This window comes from Rattus norvegicus, chromosome 4 (genome assembly GCF_021556685.1).
Source record: "Rattus norvegicus strain SHRSP/BbbUtx chromosome 4, alternate assembly SHRSP_T2T, whole genome shotgun sequence".
In the NCBI taxonomy this organism is placed as follows: Eukaryota; Metazoa; Chordata; class Mammalia; order Rodentia; family Muridae; genus Rattus; species Rattus norvegicus.
This window is the reverse complement of record NC_141537.1, coordinates 67,446,031-67,458,512: the sequence shown is the minus strand read 5'-3', so window position 1 is coordinate 67,458,512 and position 12,482 is coordinate 67,446,031. Positions and strand designations below refer to the sequence as shown.

At 44.1% G+C, this 12,482-nt stretch overlaps 1 protein-coding gene and 1 long non-coding RNA gene across 8 annotated transcripts in view; both read right to left on the bottom strand.

The window, feature by feature from the left end:
- The window catches only part of LOC148006257 (uncharacterized), a 282,744-nt gene that overhangs the window by 39,733 nt on the left and 230,529 nt on the right, over window positions 1-12,482 (bottom strand). The gene's annotated exons all lie outside the window — the stretch shown is intronic.
- The window catches only part of Trim24 (tripartite motif-containing 24), a 125,091-nt gene that overhangs the window by 3,649 nt on the left and 108,960 nt on the right, over window positions 1-12,482 (bottom strand). For 4 of the 7 annotated variants that reach the window (XM_087658670.1, XM_087658671.1, XM_087658672.1 and 1 more), the window contains 6 exon segments: window positions 11,006-11,141; window positions 8,473-8,545; window positions 6,940-7,108; window positions 6,311-6,639; window positions 4,101-4,233; window positions 1,652-1,726 (listed from right to left, as the gene is read on the bottom strand). In XM_087658670.1, the coding sequence (XP_087514796.1) occupies window positions 1,652-1,726; window positions 4,101-4,233; window positions 6,311-6,639; window positions 6,940-7,108; window positions 8,473-8,545; window positions 11,006-11,141 (915 nt within the window). 7 annotated transcript variants of the gene reach the window in all.

Here is a 12,482-nt window from a genome sequence, read left to right as displayed (position 1 = left end):
TTAATCCAGAGTGTCCTTAGAAAACTCTTACTTTAAATATAAAAACCTAAATATTAAAAATAGACTGCTGGTGCAAGAGGATCCCTCCAGGTTCAAGGCCAGCATCTACATAATGGCTTCCAGGCCAGCCAGTGCTACACAATGAGATATACAGTCACCATATAAAATAATGTGCTTAACTGCAACATTTTCTACCATGAAATTGACTGTCTTAAATTATTTAGGAGTTTTTTTCTCATTTGCATTAATTTTTAAAATGTAAATGTCATTGGGAGGTGAAGGTAGTAGGGTCAGGAAGTTCAAAGTCATTTCCCTCTAGACTGAGGCCAACCTGAGATCGATGAGATCCTGTCTTAGAAAACCCGACCCGACCCAACCGGACCCAACCGGACCCAACCGAACCCAACCCAACCCAAGCACAATGAAGAAAACCAAAACAAAATTTATTCAATTTCAAAAAGAACTTTCAGATACCATAGATGAGAAAATATTTTAAGCATGGGCTCCTTTCTAGTACTCTAAAGGTATCAAAGTTATACCATACTTTCATTATATATCTGTTTGAAATATATATATGAATATATGATTTTCAGCTTTTTTCCATTATTAAATTCTACTTGTTTTTGTAAGACTACACCTATAGACTAGAGAGGTCTTTATTTAGAAAAAATAAATGCCATATAAACCTTCTAAGATGCAGAAAACATAAAACCATCCCAATATGAAGAAACTGGGTAGGATGAGAAGGATACTCAAGAAACAAGTTGAAATGATCAGCCAACTGCCATTAACATGCATTATCTATTTAGTGAGATGACCTCATTTGTAGGAACATGAATGAAGCTTGAGATCATCATGCTAACTGAACTGAGTGACTCAGGAGAAATGCTGTATAGGACACGTAAGAAGAGTCGTCTGTGTGAAGGGAACAAGAGCAGTGCTGGCAAGGAAACAAGACAGAGCAATGGGGGAAGTTGAAGACAGGCTCTGTCCTCTGTCTTATATGGAATTTAGATGTAAAGCACTCATGCACGTGTGCATACCAGGAAAATCTGAGAGGAAGGGAACCAGGAGGATAGTGAGGGTGTGTGTGTGTGTGTGTGTGTGTGTGTGTGTGTGTGTGAGAGAGAGAGAGAGAGAGAGAGAGAGAGAGGGAGAGAGAGACTGAGACAGAGAATGAGTGAACTAAATGTTGTGTATTAAAATGTCATAACGAGACCAAGTAATTTATATAACTAACAAATTAACAAAAAAGAGAGAGAGAGAAAAGCATGTATTTAAGATGAAAACACTGTGTGTATGTGTGTGCTCAAGATTCGTATTAGGAGTCTGGGAAGACTCAATCGGTGGTGTTAGCGATGCTAGCATGAGGACATGAGTTTGATCAAAGCACCTGTGCAAACATATGTAAAAAGACAGGCATGGCAGCATACACTTATAGTCCCAGCTGAGGGGAGTTAGGGACAGGCAGATTTCCTAGGGTTACTGGAGAGCTAGCAGAGACGAACCCTTGAGTCTTAAGTTCCACTGTGATCCTTTTTCTCAAAAACCAAAAAAAAAAAAAAAAAAAAAAAGTGTGCTGCCTACACACACACACACAGACACACAGACACACACACACACACAGACACACACAGACATTAATACTTACAGTCAGAGGGACGGGGTCCTGGAAAGCCAGGCTCATCTCATGGCAGTAAAGGAACAGGAGCAGGCGCTCACATTTCTACCGAGAGATACAGACAAGAGTAAAGGCACGGCGTACTCTGAAAGAATTCACAGGTCTCAAATTAAAAATCAAAGCCCAGTAAGGAATCAGTAAGGAACACTGAATCTTTGGGGTTTGCTTCCTATTTGAATTAGCTATTAACTTCGGAATATGGCTGTGAGAGTCCCTGTAAGTGAGTGAATAAGCCAATCACACTTGGGAATATACATCTGTCTCTCAAGAGGAGCACCCCCCTCCTCACCCCGTCCTCCAGTCTGTGCTGTGTGACTCAGCAGCGGTCACTGGAAGACGCTCAATGCAGTGCTGCAACCTCCTGCCTGCTAAGACCCGTCTTTCCTCTCTTGCAAACACAGTGTCCTGCCCCTGGTGTGAGCTCTGAAACTTCCTCCCCTCAGGACCGATGAACGTCTGCCACCCAGTGAACATGTACTGGACTAGCACATCTTCCTAGATGTCAATTTTCATAGTTTCTTTTTTAAATATGTTTTGATAAATTTTTTTAGTAATAAAAATTATGGTTAAATGTTAAATAAAATTTCACATGGTCAAAGTATGGAATTATTTCCAGGAACATTAAATCAAAAAGTAAATCTCACTCAATTCTCAAAAGATTCTGAAATACTATATTGAGCAGAGTAAACTGTATATCTCTTACAGAGTGGGCTTTAGGTTGAGAGGGACAGTGCTAGAACAGTCTTGAGGGAGGGGGGAAGGGGGGAAAGAGAGAGACAGACAGACAGACATTAAGGTAGACAAAATTTAGAACTCAGACTAAAGCTATGCATGGTGGGCCATTCCTATAATCCAGCACTTGGAAGGCTGAGACAGGAGAATTGCTGTTTGATGACAGACTGGACTAACAGTGATACTATGTCTCAAACAAACAAAACAAAATTAACGACAACAAATAAAATAAGAAATCAGAAACAAAGAACAAGACTGGGCATGTACTTGGAATGCAGAGCCAAGTGGAATGTTGTGAACTCAAGGCCAGTACATACTACAGAGTTTTAGGCCAGCCTGGGCTACACAGTAAGTCCTTGTCTCTTCTTGGCCCTGCCAAAAAAGCCAAGAGTTAGTTGGACTGAAGAGATGGCTCAGTCAGTAAAGTGGGGAACGGCTGGGTTGGATTTTGAGATGGAAGGTAAGGAAGCTAGATGCCCCGGATGTATACTTGCAATCCCAGAAGCATAGAGGTGGGAATGGTGGAGACTTAGGGCTCACTGCCTAGGCAGCACCACCGCCTGCCGCCTCGGTCAGGAGCGATGCCCTTAACACCCTCCATTACTGATGGTAATATTATGGTTAGAGTTAAGTATGACTGGCTTCATGGGAAATCCCCAGCCAGCTGCAGAAGACTAATACAAATCTGGTGGTCAGGATGCCCAGCGATATGACAAACTGTGACCTTTCTGAGAAACCAACATCCTGCTGACATCAGCTGACCACACGAGTACTGGGTCCTTGGCTTGTGTAGATGCTTCCCACTTCCCCACTCCCTGTTACTCCTGCTATGGTATAAATTCAGCCTTGTCCCACATAGAGGGGGAGGGGTTAGGGGGATGTTGGCCCGGAAACCGGGAAAGGGAATAACATTCGAAACGTAAATACTCAAGTTAATAAAGAAAAAACAGAAAAAAAAAATAAATTCAGCCTTGGGAAAAAGTAAAATTGTTGCCTTGATCAGACTCTTGTCTTGGCGTCCTTCTTCGTGTCTCTTGCCCCCCATTCTCTTCCAGGTGCCCTCTGCACCCTCCTTGACTGCCCTGCAGGATGAGACAACTGGCCGGGATACTCCCCTTCTCTCTGACTCTGTTCTAGCACTACCCTCCCAACCCAAAGCCCAGCCCTATTTATAAGGGATATACAGTTTACTCTGCTCAAGTATAGTATTTTAAGTACCTAGCTAATATAGTTTTCTTTTTTAATTAAGAAGTTATAGTTCAGTGGGTCAAGTGCTTTTTCTATGCCCCTGGCTTTGATCCCAGCACCTAAGCAGAAAAGGCAGGCATGGTAGCATCTGCCTGAAACTCTGATAAGAGGGAGATGGGGGGGAAACAAGTGAATCCCAGATACTTGCTGGCTAGTCAGTCTAGCCAGTGAGCTCCGGGTTCAGTGACAGGGCCTGACTCAAAAGTAAGGGTGGAAAGCCAAAGAGGAAGATATGTTACATTAACCTCTGGTCTCCATGTAGATGCACGGATGAGGGCACGCGCACTCGCGCACACACGCACGCACGCATGCACGCACGCACACTAGCTTACTATTGATTCTTCTCTCTGTGCAACAGAGGGAAGAAAGAGAGAAAAGAGACTTAAAGGTGAAAGAATTCAGTGTAAAAATCAATGCATGGAAATGTTAAAAAACTTACCCTTTTGTCTATTGGTGTTAGTTTAGTAAGGCCTTCACTTTTCCTTTTATCTGAGTTGTGACTGGGAGCATCACAATCATATTCAACTTCTGGCTTAGATAAGTCCCGGCAGAAAGTACAAATCCATTCTCCACTGTTGGGATAATAAACCTTTGAGTTCTGCGTATGTCACATCTCTTGTCTTTACCATCACCTTCCCACCACCTGCAGGCCACCCACCTATGACAGGTTTCTTTGGAATGGGTTTTATCCTCTGCCTATTCATTAGGTACTACTAGGTACAAGGCAGTATAGAGAAGAAATAGCAGAGATTTGATGCAAAGGTCTAAGAAGTTAACATTAATGTCTAAGTAAACATCATGCTTGTGACCCTCCTCCTATCTCCTCCATGCTTGGTTACAGGTGTGTGCCTCGAGGGCCCAGAGAGGGTCTATGACTGTTTATCACAACAGATGAGCTTTCTGAGAAGCACAGACCAGGAAGCAGGGACCAGGGAACTGTCGGGACTCTAGAGTATACATCTGTGCCAAATCTTTATAACAACTGTTAAAAGTTCATTACAATTTTTACATTGAAAAATCCCTTTTTTGCCTTCCCCCTTCCCCTCCATGTCATTCCTGTCCAGTTGTACCCCTCCTCTCCCCCGCCATGTCATTCCTGTCCAGTTGTACCCCTCCTCTCCCCCGCCATGTCATTCCTGTCCAGTTGTACCCCTCCTCCCCCATGTCATTCCTGCCCAGTTGTACCCCTCCTCTCCCCCCCCATGTCACTCCTGTCCAGTTGTACCCCTCCTCTCCCCCCCCATGTCACTCCTGTCCAGTTGTACCCCTCCTCTCCCCCCATGTCATTCCTGTCCAGTTGTACCCCTCCTCTCCCCCCATGTCATTCCTGTCCAGTTGTACCCCTCCTCTCCCCCCCCATGTCATTCCTGTCCAGTTGTACCCCTCCCCCCCATGTCATTCCTGTCCAGTTGTACCCCTCCTCTCCCCCCATGTCATTCCTGTCCAGTTGTACCCCTCCTCTCCCCCCATGTCATTCCTGTCCAGTTGTACCCCTCCTCTCCCCCCCCATGTCATTCCTGTCCAGTTGTACCCCTCCCCCCCATGTCATTCCTGTCCAGTTGTACCCCTCCTCTCCCCCCCAATGTCATTCCTGTCCAGTTGTACCCCTCCCCCCCCATGTCATTCCTGTCCAGTTGTACCCCTCCTCTCCCCCACCATGTCATTCCTGTCCAGTTGTACCCTTCCTCCCCCCCATGTCATTCCTGTCCAGTTGTACCCTTCCTCCCCCCCCATGTCATTCCTGTCCAGTTGTACCCCTCCTCCCCCATGTCATTCCTGTCCAGTTGTACCCCTCCTCCCCCATGTCACTCCTGTCCAGTTGTACCCCTCCTCCCCCATGTCACTCCTGTCCAGTTGTACCCCTCCCCCCCATGTCACTCCTGTCCAGTTGTACCCCTCCCCCCCATGTCATTCCTGTCCAGTTGTACCCCTCCCCCCCCATGTCATTCCTGTCCAGTTGTACCCCTCCTCCCCCCCATGTCATTCCTGTCCAGTTGTACCCCTCCTCCCCCCCATGTCATTCCTGTCCAGTTGTACCCCTCCTCCCCATGTCATTCCTGTCCAGTTGTACCCCTCCTCCCCCATGTCACTCCTGTCCAGTTGTACCCCTCCCCCCCCATGTCACTCCTGTCCAGTTGTACCCCTCCTCTCCCCCCATGTCACTCCTGTCCAGTTGTACCCCTCCCCCCCATGTCATTCCTGTCCAGTTGTACCCCTCCTCTCCCCCCCATGTCATTCCTGTCCAGTTGTACCCCCCCCATGTCATTCCTGTCCAGTTGTACCCCTCCTCCCCCCCATGTCACTCCTGTCCAGCTGTACCCCTCCTCCCCCCCATGTCACTCCTGTCCAGTTGTACCCCTCCTCCCCCCCCATGTCACTCCTGTCCAGTTGTACCCCTCCTCCCCCCCCATGTCACTCCTGTCCAGTTGTACCTCTCCTCCCCCCCATGTCACTCCTGTCCAGCTGTACCCCTCCTCCCCCCCATGTCACTCCTGTCCAGTTGTACCCCTCCTCCCCCCCATGTCACTCCTGTCCAGCTGTACCCCTTTGCTCTAGAACACTGTTCCTTTTCTATATAGCTCCCCGGGCATGCACATGAAGCTCGAGCCCTCTGCTGTGCTTCATACTTTAGACAGACATATTTTTTACCTTGGAAAATGTGTCAGTGTGGGCACATGACAAGTAAGATGGAATACTTTGGGACATTTCTCACAGCATAGGAGTTCTCCACCATTTTGACAAACAGCACACCAGTCTTCATTGGGGTCATCCTCCTTTCTTGTCTCTCCAACATGCACAGGGGACTTCTGGGAGGCATCCGGCCACTCAGACTTTCCATTTGAGGAGTTTTCATGATGGAGTGCAGGCTGATCTCCTGTACTATCAGGGGCATCGGACCGTAACACCGTCTCCTCAGAAGCAGAGCTCTGGCTACTGTTTAGGAGGAGGGAGGTCAGTATGCTCCTTGGATAGTTAGTCTGCAACCAAAGAGAGGACAGCATCGTTCATATATGTGTGTATGCTAAAGGGGACCCTTCCACTTCCGGAAGGCCACAACAATTAAAGACTATATAAGTGAGCAGTGGAGAAGTCAATCCCATGAAGTGTAGAGATGGTTTATTGCAGCTACTAATTCAAATCACACATCAGACACTGTGCTGGCTAGTTGTATGTCAACCTGACACAATCTGGAGTCAAGAGAGGAGGGAAACTCAATTTAGAAAATCCTTTTCTTGCCTCTTAAATGGGATTAGTACTGTAAGTACTGGTATAATTACATTTTGAGGTCTAGATTCTTCATCTGATTCTTGTTTTACTATAACAACAGGAAAATCATAGTTTTCAGGTGGTCCACTGTTTTCCTGTTTTATTCGAATTGGCTCCAGCATGACTACTGGGACCTTGTGAGTAGAATCCGCTCCTGCTGGTTTGCTGGAAGAGCCCGAGCTGTGACAGAGAAAGATGAGAGGGAGACCAAATCAGACAACTGAGAACGTTCTGGAGTATCTATTATATCTATCATAAAATATGATAGTACTTCCTATCAGCAGTGAGCGATGCTAAGACAGTTGTGGAAGGAAAGCAGCATCCATTTCCTCAGTGAGGACAGAAAGGGTCTACAGACTAACCTAAACAGGTTCACCACAGGCCTGAAACTTGGTGAAACCTCATTCACACCTAAATGACGTGACATTCTAAGGTTCAAGCCTTTAGATTTGGTGTCTTAGAACTAGCATTTTCTATCTTTTCTAATTTCCTGTTTAGTCAGTGACTACAGGAAGTCTAGACTTTCATGCACAGATTGCAGTAGAAAATCACTTGCTGGCCTCTGCTTCTGCCCCTTAAAGGTGGTAGCTGAACAGAAACCTTGCACTATTAGCCACTCTGATATTACGGAGGACCACAGGGAAACTTCCTTCTAAAGAATGCTGCGTTCAAATGATAAACAAAAAATGTGACTTACATCTAGAGCTAAGTTTCAAACATAACGAGGGCAGAACTAAATAACAACTTAAAGTGGGAGCTTAATTGTAAAAATTTCTTTTAAAGTAGAACCAATGTTTGATCATCACAACAGTCAGAGAATACTGAGAGAAAGACTGCTTCTTCATTCTGAGCAGGGGCAGCATCATGAGTAAAGACACCAGTCTCATCTACTTAAGTGAGTTCCTGGTCAAATAAAGTGACACTGTGTGATATTCTGTCTTGAAACAAAACAAAAACTCATTATACTGCTTATTTCCTAAATTTCTGTCTATATATTAATATGTTATGTCTACTTCTGTCTTTGCTATCACGATGTCAAATACTATCTTATTTTTAGCATTTGGACAAATACTTTCTATCTTTAATGCTGTACTAGTTTAACTACTTAATTAAAAGTGAACAGTAGAAAACATGAACCAAGAATCAAAACACTGACAACTACAAGACATTATATGCACAGTCAGCTCTTCTTGTGCCTTCTCATGGCATTTGCATATATGGTTGGGAAGTACCTTGTGGGAGGAAATGTGCCTGTAACTGAATGTCTACAAACGATTTTCTTTTGGGGTGGAGAATGTCATTATTCACCAAACAATGCAATATAACAAGTAATTATGAAACCGTCAAATGTATTAGGCAGCATCAGTAACCTAGAGATAATTTAAAGCATACACAAAGATATGACCAAATTATGCACAAATACTGTACCATCACAGAGGACTTGAGCAACTGCAGATTTTGGTACACTGGGATGAGCCCTGGAACCGATTCTCTATGGATACCGAGGAAAGACTATACCCATAAATATGGTTAAATCTGTTTACCTTCCTCGGCTCCCAACACTGGAGGCACTAGGTGAACGTATTGGGGGATGGACACTAGTCATAGTAACAGGCCCTGAGGAGAAGGAAGGAAGACATTCACAGTGAATTAATCTATGCATTCAAATCTGTCAAACTGTTCACTTAATTATACCAAAACCAGGACCGTCTACTAAAACCCTACTAAGCCACAGGCATATCTTTCACATTTTGTTTACAGTTGTGGCACGACCGATTTCTGGGCAGGAAGAAGGTCTGTCCATCATAGGATCTCTCCCAACCCAAAGTAGGAGAACACTTTCAAGTCTTTCCTGCAGTAGAGGAGGTAGAAGAGGGTGGAGCCAGCGAAAACTACAAAAAAGAAAGGGGCTAACATAAAGGAGTTCGGGGGATGGAGGGTGGCTTAGGGTAGGTACTAGTCAGCAAGCCTGACAACTAAGCTACATCCCCGGTCCCACCTGACAACAACCCAGGGAAAAGTGAAAGTCAGATCCAGATGTGAGGTAGTAAATAAACAGGAGGTTCTGAACTGCTGCATAGAGACCCTAGGCTCAGGCTGCTGAGCTGGCTCAGAGGCAAAGTTGCTTGCTGCCAAGCCTGATGACCTCAGCTAGATCTCTGGGCGCCACACGTGGAAGGAGAGATTAGATTCCCACAAACTGTTGTCTGACCTCCACAAGCATGCGGTGGCACTTATATACAACATGCACATACACTAGTGGGTGTAATGCTAGTGTCTGGCAGCCCACAGGAGATAAATGTTAGCCTTAGGATTATTGCCACGAGGCCTTCAGAAGTGTCTTGCCAAGTGACACTGTAACACACAGGAAGGGTCCTGCTGACACCTGTATCACTGCTATCCTCTCTATTCAAATAATGGCTAGTTCAGTAGGAAGAAACCAAATTCTGTCTATTCTGACAACTGGAGAGAGCAAAGTTTTGTTTAGTCTATTTTGCTGGATGCCTTTATTGGGTAGGGATTACCTATTCATGTGTCTTTCATCAAGGACATTCCTTCTTTTTTTTTCTTTCTTTTTTTTTTTTTTTTCTTTTTTTCGGAGCTGGGGACCGAACCCAGGGCCTTGTGGTTGCTAGGCAAGCGTTCTACCACTGAGCTAAATCCCCAACCCCACAAGGACATAGCTAATTTATTCACAGGTACTTGTCTTTTATTCTAAATTCATGTTTAAAGCAGGAACCTCCACTTAAATTTTGTAACCATGTTATTTTTTGGTAACATTGCTGAAAAACTTAATTAAGTTCTCTCCTTTCCATCGCTCCAAGAGGATGCTGTTGTGCTGCTGCTTCCTCGGGACTGAAATAGGTCTTTCCTCCAGGGAAAGGGAGGCTCCTAAGACTCAGGACACTGAAGAAACATAGGATGTAATGAAATTTTTCAAAATTCAGGAAGCTGAAGAAGTCAAGATTCAGAAAGTCAGAATATTTATGTAGGAAAGTGCTGGAACAGAAGAGCTCTCTTAGAGGGGCCTGCAAACTGTGCAGATAGCCTCGGGGCCCTCTTTGCTGAGTTACCAACCACACTGGCAGGGTGTGGTGAGCTCACTGATTCTCCAGGCTAGACCTGAGCGCAATTCTTGCTTTAGCTTGTCACCAGCACATTACCTGGATGCATCTGTCTATGTCTCTCCAGGATGCCACACAAGAGACACCTGCTATATCAAGTCTCCAGGAATAGTATTTCCCGTGTTTCTTATAGCAATCAATTAAGAATATTAAAGTATGATTTTTTTTTAAAAGATTGACTTTTATGTGACTCGACTGGTCTGCCTGCATACGCGTAAGTGTACCATGTGCATGCAACACTCAGGGAGGCCAAGCACTGAACTTCCAGGCTGTTGTGAGCCAGCATGAGGGCGCTGCGAACAGAGCCATGGTCCTCTGCAGGAGCAGTGCGTGCCCTTGCCCAGTGAGCCATCGCCTTACCTCCCTACACCAAACACCATTAAATACAGCTAAACACAAGCCACCAAGACCGCTCTCTTCTTTTGTATCCTAACTAATAAAATGCGAAGCTAGGCAAATTACATTCTCAAAGAGACCATATACAGGCAACTAAATGTATTAATGACAATGTGATAAAACTTTGCTCTTTGGTTGCTGTAATGCCAATAAATTTTGCTGAAACTAAAAAAAGAACCCAAGTTTCCTTCTTTGTGAAGAATTCTAGTTTTACATGGTATAAAAAACTCAGGTTGGTGAAATGGGTTCAGTGGATTAAAACCCTTATCACAAAGTCTGACAACCTAAGCATTGAAGCCTGGCACCCTCTTAGAGGAAGGAGAAAAATCAACTCCAAGTTGTCCTCTGGCTTCCACATGTGCACTATGGCACAGATGTGGAAATACATATAAATATATATAAAATAAAACCAAGATACAATAACCATCATTTAAAAATTGAGGCAGACACCACCCCCAATACATCAAAAGTGAGGCAAAGAGGAACTTTTAATCATTATGAGTAAAAGTATAAATAAAAACCAGAAAACATTTGCGAATCCAAAAGGTGGCCTTACCTGCCAGGCCTGGAGACGGCACTGATGAATTTGGTGACTGCACGGTTCTGTTTGATGGAGGTCTTGGCTGGCCAGGGTCTACACTTGTATCCTTCCTTGCAATATTGTCCAACAAGATAGTACTTGAACAATCAATCTTCCAAGAGAAGAAATTTTTTCAGGGCAAATTAATGTTGAAAACTAAAAACTACTACTGTAAATTTACAAGAAAACTTGGATCCCAAGTACTATCTTTTTCCTGTTTGTTGAGAGAAACAAGGCTTCTCTGTGCAGCCCTGGCTATCTTGGAACTCAATTTATTGACCAGACTGATCTTGGAACTACCATAAATCTGCCGGCTTCTGCCTCTGGAGTGTAGAGACTAAGGGCTCAAGTAATACAAACTTAGAAGTTCTGTTAGGGGCTGGGGATTTAGCTCAGTGGTAGAGCGCTTGCCTAGCAAACGCAAGGCCCTGGGTTCGGTCCCCAGCTCCGAAAAAAAGAAAAAAAAGAGAACCCAAAAGAAGTTCTGTTAGACGATTTCCCCATCAAGAAATTAAAGTTTACTCTTTATATTCTACCCATGGTAAATATACTGAGAACAGATGCACCACATCATACGTGCTTGCGCCCGCCCACCCGCCCTCCCTCCCTCCCTCTGCCTAAATAATCACTTCCCAGGAACATGTACAATTCCTTCACGTTCTTTGTAGTCTTTCTCAATTGGGATTCTATAGGAGAACTGTGCCCTAAAGCCAGGGTACAGACTGTACATAATGAAATAATGCAGAAAAAAAGAAAGGAAACTTCATTTTCTATGGATTCTCTCTTTTATGGTAGTGGGGCCTGGGGGACAGGAAGCAGACAAGGTCATTTGTACTTGACTATTCTTAGGTACTACTTTAGTCAATAATTTCTGGACAGTGCATAAAGGACTGGGTTTCTTAATGTAATAAAAATAATTTATATTGTGGAATAATCCTAAAAGCAATTTTTTTTAATTTAAATTATTTTCCTATGTCTGATAAGAGCAAGAAAAAAGTATGCTCTACCCGTTTAAAATATATGCACTATAAAAACTGAAATGACTCTAGTAAGATTAATAATATGCTTATTAGGAAATATAATTGATCTGAACTTGAAAAAAAATTAAAACAAAATTAAAAGTTTAATCTAATACACGATTCCTTCCAACTAAAGTGTGAAAACCTTCACAAGTGTAAATGTTTCATACTTGGTTGTATGTGTCTCATGACACTGAGACCTCCTAATCTTGCAGGGCAGGAAAAAGCAGGGCTGGAGAGACAGCTCAGCAGTTGGGAAAAAAACCAAACATCAGTTGTTTTCCAGAGAACTCGGATTTCATCCTAGCACCCGCCTGGCAGCTCACAGCAGTCTGTAACTCCAGTTCCAAGGGATCTGATGCCCTCTTGTGGCCTCCAAAGGCATCAAGCATTCATGTAGGCACAATATGTGTACAGGCACAGACCCACACAGA